General features: G+C 44.6%; 1 protein-coding gene across 2 annotated transcripts in view; it reads left to right on the plus strand.

The window, feature by feature from the left end:
• The window catches only part of LOC109563057 (stimulated by retinoic acid gene 6 protein-like), a 43,542-nt gene extending 24,703 nt beyond the window's left edge, over positions 1-18,839 (plus strand). For both annotated transcript variants that reach the window (XM_019966237.2, XM_070794794.1), the window contains 12 exons: positions 1,865-1,993; positions 3,160-3,230; positions 5,539-5,650; positions 8,511-8,658; positions 10,902-10,977; positions 12,572-12,653; positions 12,979-13,027; positions 13,495-13,612; positions 14,666-14,785; positions 15,992-16,155; positions 17,516-17,662; positions 18,335-18,839. In XM_019966237.2, coding sequence (XP_019821796.2) covers positions 1,865-1,993; positions 3,160-3,230; positions 5,539-5,650; positions 8,511-8,658; positions 10,902-10,977; positions 12,572-12,653; positions 12,979-13,027; positions 13,495-13,612; positions 14,666-14,785; positions 15,992-16,155; positions 17,516-17,662; positions 18,335-18,483 — 1,365 coding nt within the window. In that variant the 3' untranslated portion in view covers positions 18,484-18,839. The remainder of the gene's footprint in view (positions 1-1,864; positions 1,994-3,159; positions 3,231-5,538; positions 5,651-8,510; positions 8,659-10,901; positions 10,978-12,571; positions 12,654-12,978; positions 13,028-13,494; positions 13,613-14,665; positions 14,786-15,991; positions 16,156-17,515; positions 17,663-18,334) is intronic.
• The last annotated feature ends 718 nt before the right edge of the window (positions 18,840-19,557 follow it).

Below are 19,557 nucleotides of genomic sequence, written 5' to 3' on the forward strand. Positions count from 1 at the left end.
TGTTGCATCCAGAAGGCTTACTAGGTGGGTGAGAGGAGTTCAAGGAGGCCACCTGGGCCAGGAGCCCATGGGAGCCTTGCCAAAGCCTTTCCTGGGCTTCAGTAACTATAGAGGATTAAGGGGTGTGATAAAGAGAGTCTGCGGGGAAACAGATTAGACAATGAGGTATGTAGGTCAGACCTTCCCTCTGCATCTCTGCACCAGGATTGAGGGCATTATGGTGGATCTCTGTCCCAAAAGAAGCCCTTCTTCCCATTGCTCACAGTGCCTGAGGTTCCAGAGCACAGGTATTTTCTTTGGAGTCTTGGAGAACTTTCAGTCTTCTGGAAGTTCTCTTGTAATTCAAAATATTCATGGTTAATTGGAGGAGACAGCAGGGTCTTACTTCTGTGCTCAGAATCTCTAACAGCAAGAACTGCTATGCGTCAGGCATTGTTCTAGGCTCAGTCCCAATCACTAACTGGAGAATTCTCAGGATACTAGGCAGCCAGTGTGTTACTGCCATTCATACCCGGTTCGTTGATAGGCAAGTAAGGCTCAGGGGCTGACATGACTTAATAATTAACAATCATGGGACTGAAATCCAGACTAAGGAAGTAATGAAGACCTGTTCTCATGTTTTCAAATGTACTAATGGAAACATTGTTTATAAAAATGAGACATTGGAAAGGGTCTAAAATGTCAAATTCTAAGGGGAAATTTAGATAAAATTTGTGTGCCATGTGCTAAGTCACTTCAGTCGTGTCTGACTCTGTGATCCCATGGACTGTAGCTCACCAGGCTCCTCTGTCCATGGAATTCTCTGGGCCAGAATACTAGAGTGGGTAGCCACTGGGGATCTTCCCAACCCAGGGATTGAACCTGGGTCTCCTGCATTGCAGGCAGATTCTTTACCATCTGAGCCACCAGGAAAGCCCAGATATAGCTATATGGATATAGATAATAAAAAAGACACTGAAATATTAATACTACAATGACTATGTCTCAGATATAAGCATACGTTGGAAGATGAAGACATCAGCCCCTGCATCTCACAATGTGTCTAACCCCACCCTAACATCCCTGCATCAAAATTCTGATTTCCCAAGGGTGGAAAGAATACTCTGGAAACATAAAAAAAGGAAACTAACCTGTAAATTATGAAAGATAAGTAACAATATTATTTATCTTAAAAGAGTGAAAAAAATGTTTTTATCAAAATGAAGCTAATAACTTAAAAACTATGAGCACCATTCTGAGAGACCTCTTACTTTTGGGAGCTTGTGATGCTCCCAGCATGATGACACTCACAGGCCCTTCCTCCCTTCTTTCCTTCCTTTTCTTCTTCTCCCACTCCCTCTTCTGCTCCACACCCCCTCCCTCTTCCTCCCCTTTATCTTTCTGTCTTTGTCTCTTTTCCCCGCTCTCTCATCCTTCCTCTCTCTCGTGTGTGTTTTTCAAAAGGAACATTTAATACAGAATCAGGGGAATTCCCTGGCAGTCCCGTGGTTAGGGCTCTGTGCTTGCACTGTAGGGGGCACAGGTTTAATCCCTTTGGGGAATTAAGATCCTGCAAGCCATGCTGTGCCACCAAAAAGATATGCAATCGGGAAAAAACCCATGAAAACCCTTTGTAGAAAATTAAATGGGGGCCTAAGACTCAAGTTCAGGGCTGCTGGACTCCAAATCTACTGCTTGTTCTGACGAAGTGGGGTTGCGGGGTCGGGGGTAGGGTGGGGAAGGGATTGGCAGCTGACCTCCAAGCTCTGAGAGAGTGGGCCCTGATGGGAGCAGGCTGGGACAGGCAGACTCCTGTGCACAACCTCCCCAGTGGCCTATCCCAGCCCTCCCTAGAGCCCATGCCCCCGGTCTGCTTCTGTTGCAGTTCGTGGGGAATTACGAGACTGTCATGTTCTACTGGCCCTCACTGCTCTGCCTGGCCTTCCTGCTGGGCCGCTTCCTGCACATATTTGTCAAATCTCTGAGGGTCCACCTGGGCTGGGAGCTCCAGATGGTGAGTACTAAGTAAAAATACCACGTGTGCCCTGACGGCTGTTTTCCTAACAGCCCTGTGAGGTAGGTGCTGTTATTACTTTTCCCTGTCTGTATTAGGAAACTTGGACCTGGAGACATCAGTTGCATTGCCCAAGGTCCATAGCTAGTTGGTAGCAGAGACAGAACTGGAACCCAGAGAGTTTGGTCATTGAGGCTGTCTTACCCCTTGTGCTTCTTCTTCTAGTTCCTTGAGGTAAAAAGTTAGGTTGCTTGTATGAGATCTTTCTTCTTTTCTTCATATTGGTATTTACTGCTATATACTTCCTCTTAGAACTGCTTTTGCTGCATCCCATAAGTTTTTATATGTTGCATTTCTATTTTCACTTGCTTCAAGGTAATTTTTTATTTCCCTTTTGACTTTTTTATTTGACCCATTGGTTGCTCAAGAATGTACTGTTTGTGAATTTTCCTCCTATTATTACTGTCTAACTTTTTGTGGTCAGAAATTATGCCTGGTATGATTACAATCTTCTTAAATTTAAGTCTTGTTTGTGGCCAGACATGTGCTCTATCCTAGAAAATGTTTGTGAAAAGAATATGTATTCTGTTGGTGTTATATGGAATGTTCTGTAAGTGTCTGCGTGATCCATTTGGTCTATAGTGTTGTTCAAGTCAGTTGTTACCTTATTGATTTTCTAACTGGATTATCTATCTATTATAGATCTATCTATCTATCTATCTAATCTATCTATTGTTGAAAGTGTGGTATAGAAGTCCCTTACTATTATTGTGTTGCTGAAATAAGCAAGAGAAATTTCTTTTCATAAAAAATAAAAACGCTGGGATGTGGAGCGTTTCATTCCTGAAATAGTATTTTGAACTCTGATGAGAAATCACCAAATCTCAGAAGGAAATCAACTTCGCAAAACAAAAGCTGCTATAAACAGGAAACAGAAGAGTCAGGGAAGGTCAGGCCTCTAGCATTTCTTGAAAGCAAGTACTAGGTAAACAGGAAATGGGACGCTATTGTCTCTTCAATAAATGACAGGTGTCTGGGAATGGTTCAGTTGAAAATAGCCAAGTTTTACCCAAAATCCTGGCCTTCGTGGCAATAGTCCTTCAGAGAGACCAAAACTCTAATAAGACTTTCTGAGCCAAAGCATCAACCTCTTTCTCTTCTCACAGGAAGAAAAACCTTTCCTGGAAGTTCACCAGGCAGAGCATGTCAAGCGGCTCCTGAGGAAGTGTCCCCTTCAGTAAGCACAGTTCTCTTTGCCCCTCTGTGTTTGCACATATATTGATGAGTTCTGACGTGTCAGAGACCTGGTGATGACTGGAAGGGCACTATTTTAGGGCCCGCTTGTTTGTTAATAGAAACTCAATTCAAACGGGTGTAAAGAGAAAAAGAAAAGTTATGGCCTTACATAATTAAAAACTCTAGAAGTCGTCAGTTTCAGACACAGATGGATCCAGGGGCTTGATTGATGTCATCAGAACTAGGTCTCTGCCTCATCTCTCTGCTTTTGTTGTTCAGTCATTGAGTCGTGTCTGACTCTTTGTGACCCCATGGACTGCAGCACGCCAGGCTTCCCTGTCCTTTACTATCTTCAGGAGCTTACTCAAACTCATGTCTGTTGAGCTGTTGATGCCATCCAACCATCTCATCCTCTGTCATCCCCTTCTCCTCCTGCCCTCAATTTTTCCCAGCATCAGGGTCTTTTCCAGTGAGTTGGCTCTTCACATCAGGTGGCCAAAATGTTGGAGCTTCAACTTCAGCATCAGTCCTTCCAGTGAATGTTTAGGACTGATTTCCTTTAGGATTGACTGGTTTGATCTCCTTGCAGTCCAAGGGACTCTCAAGAGTATTCTCCAGCACCACAGTTCAAAAGTATGAATTCTTCATTGCTCAGCCTTCTTTATGGTCCAACTCTCACATCCACACACGACTACTAGAAAAACCATAGCTTGGCTATACGGTCCTTTGTTGGCAAAATTATATCTTTGCTTTTTAATACACTGTTTTGGTTTGTCAAAGCTTTTATTTCAAGGAGGAAGTGTCTTTTAATTTCATGGCTGCAGTCACCATCTGCAGTGATTTTGGAGCCCAAGAAAATAAAATCTGCCACTGTTTCCACTTTTTCCCCATCTATTTTGCCATGTCTGGGAAATAGATGGAATGATGGGACTTGATCTTCATTTTTTGAATGTTGAGTTTTAAGCCAGTTTTAAGTTTTCACTCTTCTCTTTCACTTTAATCAAGAGACCAGAATCTCTAAGCTTTTACCTTTCTGGCTTAAGCTCACAGAAAAGAGTGTTTTCTTCTAAGTAATTCTAACAAAATTCCCATGAATGTGTTTCTTTGGATCAAGTTGAACCACATGCCATACCAGAAACAATTACTATGCGTAGGTGTTTGGAGTAAACTGATTGTTAAATCTGAGTCAGGAGCTTCCCAGGTAGCACCAGTGGTAAGGAGCCTGCCTGCAAATGTAGGAGACATAAAAGACCCAGGTTCAATCCCTGGGCTAGGAAGATCCCCTGAAGGAGGGCCCAGCAACCCACTCCAGTATTCTTGCCGGGAGAATCCCATGGACAGGGGAGCCTGGTGGCCTACAGTCCATGGGGTTCCAGAGTTGGATTTGACTGAAGTGACTTAGCATGCATGCATGCAAACCGGGGTCACATGTTCACCACTGGACCTAAGAAGTGGTTCAGCCTCACTTAGCCACCAGGACTGATGGTAGGGAAGAATACAGACCCAGGGAAGAACTGAGGTGCTGTTACCAATAAAAGATGACATAGCTCTTGGCCAGGAAAAAGCCCCTATCTTCAGTGATTATTCAGGTTACCTACCCCTACCACTGCCGCTGTATACAAGGCGATATTTCCCAGAGAAGGTGTATGTCTAATCCAAGGTCACACAGTTGCAAAGCTAATTCTCTGGCTAGAAATATAGTTGGCAACATGTAGCAGAAAATGCAAAATAATCATGGCACAAACAAGAGAGAGATTTATTTCTTTCTCATATAAAAGAATTCTGGAAGCAGGCAGTCTATACTTACCCTGGACTGCCCATCATGGCAGTTTACCCATCATCTGTCTTTTTCCTCCGATAACTTAGTGGGTTGCTATCACGAAGGCTGATCCAGAATAGATGCTGGAGCGCCGACCTGGACCAGCCACCACGTCTGCCCTTCAAATGGCAGGCATGAGAAATGAGTAATGACAAAGGAAGCCCTCCCAGCTGTGTCACTTCCATCTGGCCAGCCTCTTCAAGTCCCACCCCACACCTCTGTTCATGTCTCATTGGCCTGTTTAGTCTTGGTCACTCTTAGCTGTAAGAAAGGTCAAGAACTATAGCCTTTTATCTAGTAAATTGCTGTACTAAATAAAACTGAGTCCCTGTTCTGAAGAATAAGGGGAGGATGACAACAGTGGAATCTTCCAGTGCTCTTTCTCTTCACTAAACTCTAAGATCAAGAAGAAATGACATTATTTTCAGAAGAATCAGGCATTTGTTTACCACTCACAACCTATCTTCTCTTGATGTTTGTTCATTCACAGAGAAAGAAATAAGTCTTGGTTCCAAACCAGGATATATGAGTGGGACCCCTACTTTCAGTTCCCAAGCAGGATGATTGGAACCATTGTGTTGGCTTTCATCTGCCTGTACCTTGTAAGTAGAGCTAAGCAAATCCTTTTGTATTTTATAAATGGGGTGGGGATAGGATAGGGTTGTTCTTTAAAAGCTGGGTCAAAACTGGGTATATGTAAATCAAAGAAGTACAGTTCTTTGACCCCACCATTTTGACTCTAAGGACACTTTTACTCATGTAGTGAATATTAGTAATAAATATAATTGAAGTATTTATGGAGACTTCTGGTTGCCAATTCCACTTGTAAAGAGCTTGAAAAATGCCACTCTGTCTTAAAAACAAGTACAAATCTGAACAAACTGAAGAATCAACAACTCTTCATAGATCCCTAAGAGCAGGGAGGTCATGGGGCAAAGTTTGCCCCTAAAATTGAAGAGACAGACAAGATCCTGGCAGAATGGAGCAGAAACCCCATGGCAACCAGCGCCAAGGTAAGAAAACCTGAATTGTAGTTGATGCCATCAATCAACTGGATATTTTGGAAATCCAAACACTACGTCATCAACAACAGCAGAATGCATATTCTTCTCAAGAATAAATGGAAAATTCAACAAGATAGACTATATCTTGAACCATCAAACACACTTAATACATGTAAAAGAATAAAATCACATGATTTCTGCTCTCAAATCAAAATGGAATTAAATTAAAAACCAATAACAGAAAGATAACTGGAAAATCCCTCAGGAGTAGATATCGAAACAACACACTTCTAAATAACATATGAGCCAAAGAAAAAAATCAAGGCAAGTTAGAAATATTTTGAAAAAGGAGAACACAAGTTCTCAAACTTTGTGGCAGGTGGTAAAAGCAGTTGTTGTTGTTATTGTTGTTAAGTTGCTCAGTCGTGTCCGACGCTTGTGACTCGAGGACTGTAGCCTGCGAGGCTCCTCTGTCCATGGGATTTCTCAGACAATACTGGAGTGAGTTGCTATTTCCTTCTCCAGGGGATCTTCCCAACGCAGGGACTGAACACAGGTCTCCTGCATTAGCCAGTGGATTCTTTACTGCTGAGCCACCAGGGAAGCCCAGCAAAAGCAGTGGTTAAAAAGAAATTTGTAGCATTGAATGAAGAAAGATCTAAAATCAATCATCTAAGCTTTCACATTAGGAAACAAACAAAAAAGAGCAAATTAAAATGCAAAGTAAGCAGAAAAATAGATGTATTATAATAAAAAGTAGAGCAGAAACTAAAAACAAGAAATCAATAAAGTACAAAATCAAAGCACGTCATGTGGTCAGAGCTAAGTGAGGTAAAATGTCCAAGTCAAAAGCAGGGTCAAAGTGGAGAGATGAAAATGGCCAAATTGTCTTCTGTTCATTTTAAATGTATGAGGATGATACTTATATAAACTAGTCTTGTGATAACTTTTAGGTGAATGGATTAGGTTATGATACAGAGAAGGCACTGGCACCCCACTCCAGTACTCTTGCCTGGAAAATCCCATGGATGGAGGAGCCTGGTAGGCTGCAATCCATGGGGTCGCAAAGAGTTGGACACGACTGAACGACTTCACTTTCACTTTTCACGTTCATGCATTGGAGAAGGAAATGGCAACCCACTCCAGTGTTATTGCCTGGAGAATCCCAGGGATGGGGGAGCCTGGTGGGCTGCCGTCTATGGGGTCACACAGAGTCAGACATGACTGAAGCGACTTAGCAGCATCAGGTTATGATAAGGTACTGCATAAACCCCCAAACTTCATTTGAAAACACTGTATATATATATGCTTTTTTTTTCTTTTTTTCCCACTTAACAATGTTGACTGGGTGTTCAGGTTTGGGAGGCAGCAGTCTTTTATGTTGTCCCATAACTAGTTTCTCCATTGTGTACCTTCATCATCCCTGAGAATCCTCACCCCCTGCATCCAGTCAGCAGAAGGAGAAAGTATATAGAGAAATGCATATGGGAGGCTTCAAAGGCCATGTGGACCCAGCACACGGTCCTTCCACTCTTTTCCCATTGGTGAGGTCCTTGTCACGTGGCCATATCTAACTAAGGGAGGCTGGGAAATGTAGTCCAGCCTTGTGCCCAAAGAAGGGAAGAATGGATTTTAATGGACCACTAACTAGAGTTCTCTGCAGCAGTGAGTAAATCACTTGATGTTTTTGTGTTCGTTAAATCTTTATTAGTTGTCTACTCCATACCAAGTGCCTTGTTAAGACCTGGAAGAGAGAAGAGGGCTGATTCAGCAGCTCTTGGCCTGGGAGTAGCCCATGGTCTAAGAGAAGAAGATAAGATATTATATGCAGTACTGCCATCTAAACAGAGGAAAAGAAAAGGTGAAAGTGTTCTGGAAGTTTAGTGAATTACTCTGGATAGAGAAGCTGCCTGACAATAGTAGCATTTGAGCTCCATATTCAGAGATAAACAAGATTCAGTTGATGAAGTAAAATGGCATCAGGAACTCCAGAAGCAATGGCATGATGATCAGGGGCATTGAAGGCAGGATGACAAGATGATAGGACAGGAGCAAGCATGACATGCATACAGGAAACAGCAGGTCCTCCAATTGATCATTGCCAAAATGCAAGAAGGAGAACAGTGAGAAATGTCTGGAATTGTCCATAAAGTCACCCCTTATTCAAAGTTAGGCATTCATGTCACTCTGATTGAATTAATGTCTGAAGAGTTTCTTGAGCCCTTTTGGGATTTACTCTTGTATGCTATTTTGTGAAGAACAGAGTTTGGGCTGAATCCTGTCTCCAAAGGAGTCACAATCCCATTCACATCAGTAAAGCAAGTGTCCAGAGTCTATGTCAGTTGAGTTTTGAGCTTCAAAGACTTTTGACCTCAAAACCAAAGAATGACCCCCTATATTATTCATTTAATGAGCAGGACTCAGGTGAGACCTTGAAACACTTACTCTGTGTCCTCAGTTCATTGTCATTGAGTTCTGCGTGTTCGTGTATGTGAGAGACGAGCTGGATGTGTTTGAAGGTGAATTGGAGAGCTACATCACCTCCATGAACCAGACAGGGAGCCCAGTCCTCCTGCAGGTGAAAGAGCTGATTAACATCACCAAAGGTAAAACCATATTCCACCTTTGTTCCTGCCACTTCTATATGGAACGGGGAGGGACTTGTGACTGGTGGTGGGTGCACACCTATAGTAACTACTGCTGCTAGTCTTCATATTATCTGTGTTTCACTTACTGTATGCCTCCCTGGATTGACTTGAAGGAGAAAGGGGTCCAGACACAGGCCATTTTATTACAACTTACTTGGGGCTGCATTGACCATGCCTTGAGAATGTTCTCATCTTAAATAGCTTATCTTTTTTTGGTGTCAGTGGAAACAACTAAAATCATCATATATTTTTCACTTTGGAAAAGATAAAATAGTAAGTTTTGACCTTATTATTTTATGAAAAGTTTACTCATATCATTCAAATTTAATTTCTGCTTAGTTCCGGTTACTGTAACAAGTTACCATCGACTATGTGGTATAAACAACCAACATTTATTTCTCACAGTTCTGGAGACTGGAAAGTCGAAGGTGCTAGCAGATCTGGTGTCTTGGGAGAGCTGCTTCCTGACTTGCAGATGGCCACCTTCTCTTTGTGTACTCACATACTGGATGGAGAATAGGGAGAGGAAGCAAACTCCCTCATGTCTCTTCTTTTAAGGGCACTAATTCCATCATGAGGGTTCCACCCTCACAATCTAATCACCTCCCAAAGACTCCATCTCCAAATACCATCACATCGTGGGTTAGAGTTTCAACACATGAATCCTTTTGGGTGGAGGGACACATATTTATTGAAGGCATATTTCTTCCCCATTAAACTGTCAAGACAATTAATGCTTTTCATACCTGTTGAAAATTTATTGACAATGGGGATTTACTTACGGCTTCTGTTTATTCCATTCATCTATTTGTCTATCTTTACAGAAATACCACAGTCTTACTACTGTAGATTTATAGTAAGATTGAAATCAAGAAATATGAGTCATGCAATTTTGTTCTTCTTTTTCAAGGCTGTATGGCCTATTCTGGGTCCCCTTTTTTTAATATGAATTTTAGGATTAGCTTGTCAATTTAAATAGAAATGGCTTTGGAAGTTTTGGGCAGTTGGTTTGAATTTGTCAGTCAATTTAGGAGTATTGTATGTTCACAGAGAATATCCTATACATAAAAGTGATATGTTTTTCCATTAATTTAGGTCTTTAATTTCAATAATCTTTTGTAGTTTTCAGTGTACAGGTTGTACACTTCTTTTATTAAATTTATTCTTAAGTATTTTATTCTTTGTGATACTATTTCAAATGCAATTCTTACTTCATTTTCAGATTACACATTGCTAGGTACAGCGATGAATTGATTTTTATATACTGGTCTTATGTCTTACAAACTTACAAGCTCATTTATTAATCATTTTACTTTTGTTTGCTTCTTGCCTAGGATTTTCTATACCTAAGAACATGTCATTGGTGAATAGAGATAGTTTTATTTCTTCTTTTGCAGTCTAGCTGCATTTTCTCGCCTAATTGCCCTGACTAGACCCTTCAGTACAACGTTGGATATAATTGGCAAGAGCAGACACTGATTTTCTCATTCTTGAACCTAAGGGGAAAGCAGTTTTTCACCAATTAAGTATGATGTCAGCTGTGGGGGTTTTAGAGATGCTTTTTATCCAATTGAGGAAATGCCCTTCCATTTCTAGTTTATTCAGTGATTTTAATTATAAAGAGGTATTGGATTCTTTCAAATGCTTTTTCTGCAGCTACTGAGAATCCGCTTGTACAGAAGCTTTTACTTTCTTCTGTCTTTCTCCATCCCTGTCTCACAAGCACCCAGAGTCATTCTGAAAGCAAGGTGGATACGAAATATTAAAAACTTACTAAAAGGTGGATGAATGGAATAGTCAAGACCTTCATTCCAGTTACCATTGCACATGGTGGCTGTGAACTGGGGGTGGATAACCCCCTCCCCCAAAAGTGGTTATTAGAAGGTCAGGTATAAATGATGTTTTACAAGGCTGGAGGCTACCTACTATGCGTACATTCTATAATTTTCTGCTTCTATTATGCATTGCAGACAGAAAATATTAATACCAAAGGAAAAGTTTATAAACACACAGGAAATAAAGGATATTGAAGGCATATAGCTAAAATGAAACAGAAATAAGCAGAACTTTATTTGCCCAAGAGGTATATTAAAGGAAATACAATATATTTTGCCCAAACTTTTCTGTTGTGACTTTCTGCATTTTAAAAATTATTTCTGGTTCATCTTCTGAGGTTGCTTGTGTCACTTTTTCTATTTCAGAAGTCTGGGTGGTGACCATTTTGCCTGCCTCCCTCACATGTGTGAGCTACCTGTTCCACATCTTGGCTTGTTACAGGTAAGGGGGTTCTGGGAGGCATTTGTGTGTCTTCAAGCAGGAAATCGGCTGACAGATTTTTTTTCTCAGAATTCCCAAGCAGTGTCAGTCATTCCCAAATTGGGAACTGCAGTGTATACAGGGTTTGGGGACAACCACATCTATTGGTAAAAAACAAAAACAAACAAAATAGCATTTGATTTGAGCTTCCTCTATCAATTTGACATTGTGATTAGAGTTTTCTTTTGGTCTTCAGCAAAACCCTAAGCAATACTTTCATTGCCATGTTCACTGCTGAGCAGGCAAGACTCAACAAAAAACTTTGTTGTTATTTAGTTGCAAAGTCGTGTCCAACCCTTTGCAACTCCAAGGACTGCAGCTCGCCAGGCTTCCCTGTCCATTACCATCTCCTGGAGTTTGCTCAAATTTATGTCCATTGAGTCGGTGATGCTATCCAACCATCTCATCCTCTGTTGGCCCCTTCTCCTCCTTCCCTCAATCTTTCCCAGCATCAGTGTCTTTTCCAGTGAGTCAGCTCTTTGCATCAGGTGGCCAAAGTACTGGAGCTTCAGCTTCAGCATCAGTTCTTCCAATGAATATTCAGGGTTGATTTCCTTTAGGATTGACTGGTTTGATTTCTTTGCTGTCCAAGGGACTCTCAAAAGTCTTCTCCAGCACCGCAGTTCTTTGGCCAGTCTGTTAGCATATGACCATGTCTTCTGGCCTCTTCTAACCTTATCATTTCTTGTACACTTCGTGTCTCTGCTGGGTGTCAGACCTGCCCTGCTCTCCAGGACTAACCACAGTGGGTTCCCAGCAGGTGAATTTGGCTCAAGGGGACCCCACAGGAGGTTGGGTCAAGGGGACCAGGTGCATCAGTCTCAAGAATAGCAGTGCGGGAGGAGGGGATGGCCTTTAGTATGGAGTCAGCATTTGCATGCTGATAGAAGTTGAATTTGGGTATCTATTGCTTCTCTTTCTCTCCATTTCTCTGCCTTTGTCTCTGCCTCTCTCTCTCACTGTCTGTCTCAGTCTCTAATTCACAGTCACCCACTCACTCACTGGAAGCCCAGGGCCAATTCTTACCCCTCCAGAGCATCCTGTCTTTACATCCTCCCCATCTGGCTGCCCAAAGGGTGAGTCTCTTGCAGATGGCATCTAAGTGAAGACTCTCCTGGCACAAAGAGGCCCCAGCTCTCCATCCAAGGCCTGCCTTGAACCTTTGACTATAGTTTACAAACAGTGAATATTTGAAAGTTGCTGAGAGAGTAGATTAAAAGTTCTCATCACAAGGAAAAACTTTTTGTAACTGTGTGCAGTGACAGATGTTAACAAGACATTATCATCATTTCATAATATGTACAAATATCAATTATATTGTACACCTAAAAGATAAAAGATGTCATGTTATAGTCAACTGTATCTCAACTTTTAAAAAGTATTTTAAAAAGATTTCACGACTGATTAGAATCATCTCAAGAGCTATGGTCAATACAGGGGAGCTGAGCTGCCTGCCATCTCCCTCCATAGGCCTTTCTGTTTACATCTGTTGAGCTCTAAGTGCGTAAGGAGCCCGGGTCATAAGCATTACTAATTTCCCTCTCTCTCTCTCTAGAAAGCACATCAAGAGGTTGTGGGCAGGGGATAAACACTTTCTTCCTCTGAAGTTTCATAATCCTTCCTCATCTGAGAGTGTGGTAAGTCCACAGCAGTCTCTCTCTGCTCCCAGGCCACAGCCTGCTGTCCTGCACCTCAGACAGGGTTGGCGTGCTGGGGAAGGAAGAGCCCTGGGCTGGGGCAGGGGGCGGGGGTCCAGAGCCCTCAATTTTAGTATGTTCTGCTGCTGGGTGACTTGGGACAGCCACTGTCCCCATCTGGCCTCATGTGTAAAATGAGGACAATCATGACACCTGCCTTGGTAGCTTGGTGGGTGACCCTCAAATGAGACAGGGATGCTGGATATGTGTTAGAGGTCATCAAGGTGTCTCCCCTCTCAGATCTTTTGTTCTATCTAAATCTCAGGTGGCCATTGCAAGGTACTCTGGCTGGCAGATAGCCTATATTCTGTGGGGTAAGTGCCATCACATGACCCATTCAATTTGACACACTTTCCCTGAGCACCTGCAGAGTCCCGGCTGTGGTCAGGGAGGAGGGACATGGGGCAGAAGCAGCCCCAGCTCTTCCTCAAGGGACCTACAGGAAGGTCAGGAAGGAGTGAGAAGCACACATTCATATTGGTCATCATTACCACCTGTCCTGTGCCCATGGGGTGTGTACACTAAGGGTGGTGGTGACCCAGAGGAGGAAGTGACTACCCACACCTAGGCCAGGGTGCCAAGCCTTCCTAATGGAGTTGACATTTGAACTGACCTGGCAGAGTGAGCAGAAGGTTGGTGGTCGTGCCAGGCAGGAGAAACAGCATAAGCAAGAGCGCCAGGACCTTTGGAGGGAGGAGGCTGGGGGCGGGGCTGGAGGGAGGGACTTGTGTGACTGGATGCTGAAGGGCCGTTAGTGACCACCGGCTCCCTTGGCCCACAGGCTACCTCATCATCCATGTGATGCAGAGCCTGTGTGGCCTGGCGATCATGTACAGCCTGGTGCTTCCTGTCATCCACCATCAGGCGCTAGAGATGCTCCGAGGCCTAGGCATCGGGATGTAAGTGCTGGGTGGGCTTCCTGACATTGCCCAGGGCCTGGGAGCTGCTGGGCCCTCCGAGCTGCTGTTCGAAATGCCCCTTCCCTGCTGGGCTCTCACCAGTCCCTGGACCCATGCTGTCACTGTGATGGGAGACTCACAGTTTATAAAATGTTTCCACTTGCACTGTTCAGCTGGGTCCTCACAATTGTGTCTGTGGGAGGTATATGTGTGTCCATTGTATTGCTGGGAAGACTGAGGTTCAGGCAGATGAAGTGAGAGAAAGGACAGTATAGTGGAAAGAGAGAGGGAATCTGAGTTTAGGCTTTAGATCAACTGTGTGACTTGTAAACTGCCTCTCCAAGCCTTAGTTTACCCATATGGAAAGTAAGCAAATGCTGACATTACTGAAAATTCACTTTGCAACTTTTCTCTTGAGGACCTTCTGAGGTTGGGACTTACATTAGCTCCCTTTTTCAGATGAGGAACAGAGGCACAGAGAGGCTGAGCAATTTGTCCCAGGAGGGGAGGAGGCAGGATGGGGAGCTGGACAATCTGAAACCAAAACCTCATTCAACCATCACCCCATGCTGGTGCTGGGGAGAGATGCAAACAGGGTGTGTGCCCTCTGGGGGCCTTGCTGCTCTGAACTCCTTGGTTCCAGGCTCACCTAGAGCCTCCTACGAATCTGGGGCAGAGCCTGCCCTGTCCACTCTTCCATGGCCTTCATGAGCTCTTCTGAAAATCCCATTCCTTTCTTTGATTTCCTATGCTGCTAAACCACTCAGCCCACTGCTACCCCTCAACAAAAGGACCTGATTTAGTCCTGGAGTTCTGGTCTGGAGCCAGAAGGCCTGATGACGCAGCTTTGAGAAAGTCATCTCCCCTTTGTAAGCCTCATTTTTCTCATCTGCATAGTAGACAAAATTCTCTGTAGGCATAAAGGACAGAGTTCAAGCTACTGTTGGTCTGGCAGGCAGTCAACATGTCTTTCCTCTGTATCACTGGGCATTCCAAAAGAGTTTGGGAAGAGTGGTCAAGGCCACCTCAGCATGGTCTCGCCTTGTGTTTTAGCCTCACCGTATCCATCGTCCTGGGTCTCATGGTCCTGCAGGTATGGATTGCCACCAGCTTCTTCCTGCAACCAAAGATGGGGACAGATGACAAGCAGAAGCCCCTGGCTCTCAACAACAGGTGAGAGCAGAGAAAGTAGTGGGGCATCGTAGGGCTCTGGCCTCAGCAGTCTTGCTCCTTTCTCTTCACCCTTGGCAGGTTCCTGGGTGCACTATACATTCTGAGAGGGCGAGGGGCAGTGGTTTAGAACTGGGACCAAACTGCCAGGAACCAGACTGCCTGGAGCCAAATCTTGGCTCCACCCCTTATGAGCTATGTGACCTTACTGAACATCTATGAACCTCTACTTCCTCACTTTACAAATAAGTTTGCATATCTCAGAGAGGTGTTCCAAGGATGAAAGGTATTAAAATATGAACTTAGAGCAGTAGTGCCTGTCCCATGGTAATCCTTTCTAGTTCATTCATTCAAAGCTGTTCATCATGGAGGAAGCAACATGGGCACTGAGGATAATGAAATACTCCTCACGATCTGCCTGTGATCTGCTCATGGTCCACTGGAGTTGACAGACACAGACATTTAGGGACAGTAGAGTCCAGATGGTGTGAAAGCATTACAAGAGAAAGCAAAGAGGAGAGGAAGGGAGGGGCGGAGAGGCAGGGGCGTTCTTTCAGCTGCAGGTGGGATGTTTGAGCTAAAGGAGGTAGGATGGTAGGATTCCTACAGGCAGAGATGAGCAGATGGTGTGGTTGCAGCCCCCACTGTGCGGATGCAGGCAGGAAGCCATGAAAGGGCAGGATGTGTTGGGAGAAGAGTGAAAATACAATATGCTGGATGGTGAGGGACAGGAAGCGAGCACAAAGTGGCAATACCAGAAAAGTCCCTCTCAGAGAGGACCTCAAAATTCATATGCAATATTTGGGCTTCATCCCATAGGCAACAGGAACCATGTGATTAACTTGAAAAATTTTATCTGGAGGACTTGGAGCAGTTCTAGCTGGGGACAGGTCACTGTTGCAACAGATACGAGAAAGCCACACCCTCTGCTGTAACCATGGACCCAGCGGTAGCCACGTGGGGTTTACAGTCCCCACTCACATTCAGCCTGCCTGGTGCTCAACGTCCTCGCCACTGTTTCTGAGCCGGTCTTCACACCAGCTGTGAAGTGGGGACAGTCAGCTTCCTCCACTAACAGCACGAGGTCGCACAGCTAGGAGGTGGGAGAGATAGGATTTGACCACAGGTCTGGGAGGGCCCCTGAGCCCACCTGCCTAGCCACCTTCTCATACTGAAGGGTGCTTCCCCTCTGCCTGCTTCCCTCCGCAGGAGAGCGTTCCACAACTTCAACTACTTTCTGTTCTTCTACAATGTGCTGCTGGGCCTGGGTGCCTGCCTCTCCAGGCTTTTCATCAGCTGTGTCCTGGGCACGTGGCTGATCGCCCGCATCGACAGGACCATCCTGCAGAGTGGCTACGAGAGAGCAGACATGGGTATGTAGCCGTGCGTCTGGGAAGCGCTGCTCTCGCACCTTTGCGGAAGCTGCCTGCAAGTCGGGTACCAGAGGCCCGCAGTTCATTCTCTTCTCTCTTTTTTAATTTTATTTTATTTTTAAACTTTACAATATTGTATTGGTTTTGCCAAATATCAAATGAATCTGCCACAGGTATACACGTGTTCCCCATCCTGAACCCTCCTCCCTTCTCCCTCCCCATACCATCCCTCTGGGTCGTCCCAGTGCACCAGCCCCAAGCATCCAGTATCATGCATCAAACCTGGACTGGCGACTCGTTTCATATATGATATTATACGTATTTCAATGCCATTCTCCCAAATCATCCCACCCTCTCCCTCTCCCACAGAGTCCATAAGACTGTTCTATACATCAGTGTGTCTTTTGCTGTCTGTTATACAGGATTATTGTTACCATCTTTCTAAATTCCATATATATGCGTTAGTATACTGCATTGATGTTTTTCTTTCTGGCTTACTTCACTCTGTATATTAGGCTCCAGTTTCATCCAGCTCATTAGAACTGATTCAAATGTATTCTTTTAATGGCTGAGTAATACTCCATTGTGTATATGTACCATAGCTTTCTTATCCATTCATCTGCTTATGGACATCTAGGTTGCTTCCATGTCCTAGCTATTATAAACAGTGCTGCAATGAACATTGGGGTACATGCGTCTCTTTCAATTCTGGTTTCCTCAGTGTGTATGCCCAGCAGTGGGATTGCTGGATCATAAGGCATTCTCTTCTCTTGTACTTAGAGCTTATCTTCCCATGGGGGCTATAACGCTGAATAGAAAAAAAACAAAACAAAACTTTTCAGCCCAATGGTCAGACTGCATATTTAACAGATCTTTGAGGTATAATGAAGAGCAGTAAGGGATAGTGCAATTCTATCAAAACACAAGGTGGCTCTGAAATTTTTGAGAAAACATATCTCAGAATTACTTGTGGCGTTAGTTGCAAGCTTTCTTAGTTAAAAAAATGGTCTGTTCATTTTGCTCCAAAATGAAACCATTTTTTGTGGAGAAAAAGCAGTTTTTGTCCTATTTCTGGACTGTGTCTTTTCATTCATTCATTGATTCGTGCAATGGCAGCTGGCTTCTCCATATAAGCCATAGAGGCTCCCATCACTGTGAACTTCAAATTTCCATAAAATGAACAGGTTAGGGTATGATCTCTAAGAACCTTTCCAGCTCTTTATACCTCATTTTCTGGATTCACAGCAAAGACACAGACACCATTTGGGAACAAAGTGTTGCTGCAGTTATGTCATAAGAAGCAAAACCTAGTCATCCAGGAATATACATTGCATGGTCTGACTTCCCTTCTGGATTTCAGGGTTCAGTGCATGGATTGGCATGCTCTACGTAGATCATTATCACACCAACCCCGTGCTCGTCAGCTTTTGCCATATCCTGATCACCAGCCACAGGGAGAGGAGGCTACAGCAGACCATCAAATACTGGTACCTAAATCAGTCAGCAGGTAAGTCTCCTGTTTGAATCTATACTGGGGTTGCACACCAGGAAACAAGTGCCTTCAGTCTTCCCTGGGATCCCTGAGATGTCCCATGTTCCTCCTTCTCTGACCCTCTTCCTCCACTTTCTGTGCCCTGGGAGCCCTTCTACCCAGGAGGTTAGAAGTCTTCACCCCAGTCAGTCTGGCTGTGGGACTCCGAGGCCTTGTTCCTGCTAATTCAGCTTCTCCATTGTTTCTGAAAATGAACTCTGCTACCTAAGTCCTTCAATCAGCCATTTGTCTGAGACTCCTCCATAACTCACGCTGCAAGCCAGATGCCCTCCAAGATGGTGTGCAGTTTTGCTTAAACTACCCCATTCCTTACCACAAGCTCTCTCTTGGCTGCCACCTATATCATTCTGCTCTGCCTTCCCCTGGGAAGACCTCCAGTTAGCTATGTTCTGCCTGTGAACACTCAGCACTGATCTGGACTGTTTTCATTGCTGATCCCAACATTGCAGATATCCAGATCTGTGGAACAAACTCTTATCCCTCCAGCCACCCTCATGTCCCCAGGAATCCTGGTCCGGCTCCTTCCTCCACACCTCACTCCTTCTGGGCAGCTTTCCCTGTGGCCTCTGAGCAGGACAGAGACAAGCTGCCCTCTCCTCCATTGTACCGGCTCTGATTCTGTTCTAGGTCCCCGTCTCTCAGCGAGGTCCAGGACAAGGTGGCTCCTGCTGCAGACCCTGATCAACAACCCCGAACTGGTCAGACTCAGAAAATCCAGGCCAGGTCTTGGCTCCCAGGAGTTTACCCAGATTCTGTTGACGTGCTCGGAGAGCTGACACTGACCTTCCACACTGCTGCAAGGTTGTTCCAGGACAACTTCCCCTGAGAAAGCCCAGGCTACTCAGCAGCTGTCGCCTGCAGTGGAATAGGCTGCACGGCCACTGTCCATTGCAGACTGGCCATTCGTGGGGTGGCACTTGGGGCTGAACCGTGATGTCTCAGGTCCAATTCACTCCCTTGGGAAAAAGATCAACAACAAAAGAGAATTTCTGTTGAACAAACTTTACCCAATAATGATGTCCACTATCCCTGGTTAGAAGGCAGCCTTGGGGAGTTCTATGTTGAGACGCACTGGGCAGAACTTCATGTCACTGTCAAAGGTGGTATAAAAGTTTGTATCAAGAGAGTTTAACTGTTTGATGCATTTCTTCTCTGGGACAAAGTATGGCCTTAATCCAACAGGGTCCTTGTTGTTTCCTCCTTTCTAGATTGTATGGTGGTGGGAGACAAGGAGCCCTTGACCCCAGCCTCCAGTCTGGTGGGTGAGCAGGTACACACTGAGCTCTCTCCCACAGCCACTCAGGTGGGGAACAGATCAGAACTGACATGTGCCCTGGTCACAAATAAGTTGTGTAGATTCTCTCTGACACACAGGGGATCCCCTGAGAAAGCCACCCGTCTGAAGAGGCAGAGATGAGATCTGCATTTAAGTTTGTTGTCGTTGTTTAATCATTTAGTTGGGTCTGACTTTGCTATCCCATGGACTGTAGCCTGCCAGGCTCCTCTGTCCATGAGATTTCCTGGGCAAAAATACTGGAGTGGGTTGCCATTTCCTCCTCCAGGGGATCTTCCTGACCCAGGGATCGAACCTGTAACTCTTGCATCTCTTGCATTGGCAGGTGGATTCTTTACCACTGAGCCATCAGAGAAGCCCCAAGGCATTTAAACTGGGGGACAACAAAAGCAAAGATGTGGGAACAAGAAAGCCCTGGGCAGCTTTGAGGAAGGTGAGCCCTCCAGTGTATGCAGCGCATGGTGTTGGGGGCTGGTTAGGCCATCCAAGAAAGCCCAGATGCCAGGACATTTCTCTTTGTGCGGAGGGCTGAATACTTACCCAGATTCTTCATGCC

This window comes from Bos indicus, chromosome 8 (genome assembly GCF_029378745.1).
Source record: "Bos indicus isolate NIAB-ARS_2022 breed Sahiwal x Tharparkar chromosome 8, NIAB-ARS_B.indTharparkar_mat_pri_1.0, whole genome shotgun sequence".
Lineage (NCBI taxonomy): Eukaryota > Metazoa > Chordata > Mammalia > Artiodactyla > Bovidae > Bos > Bos indicus.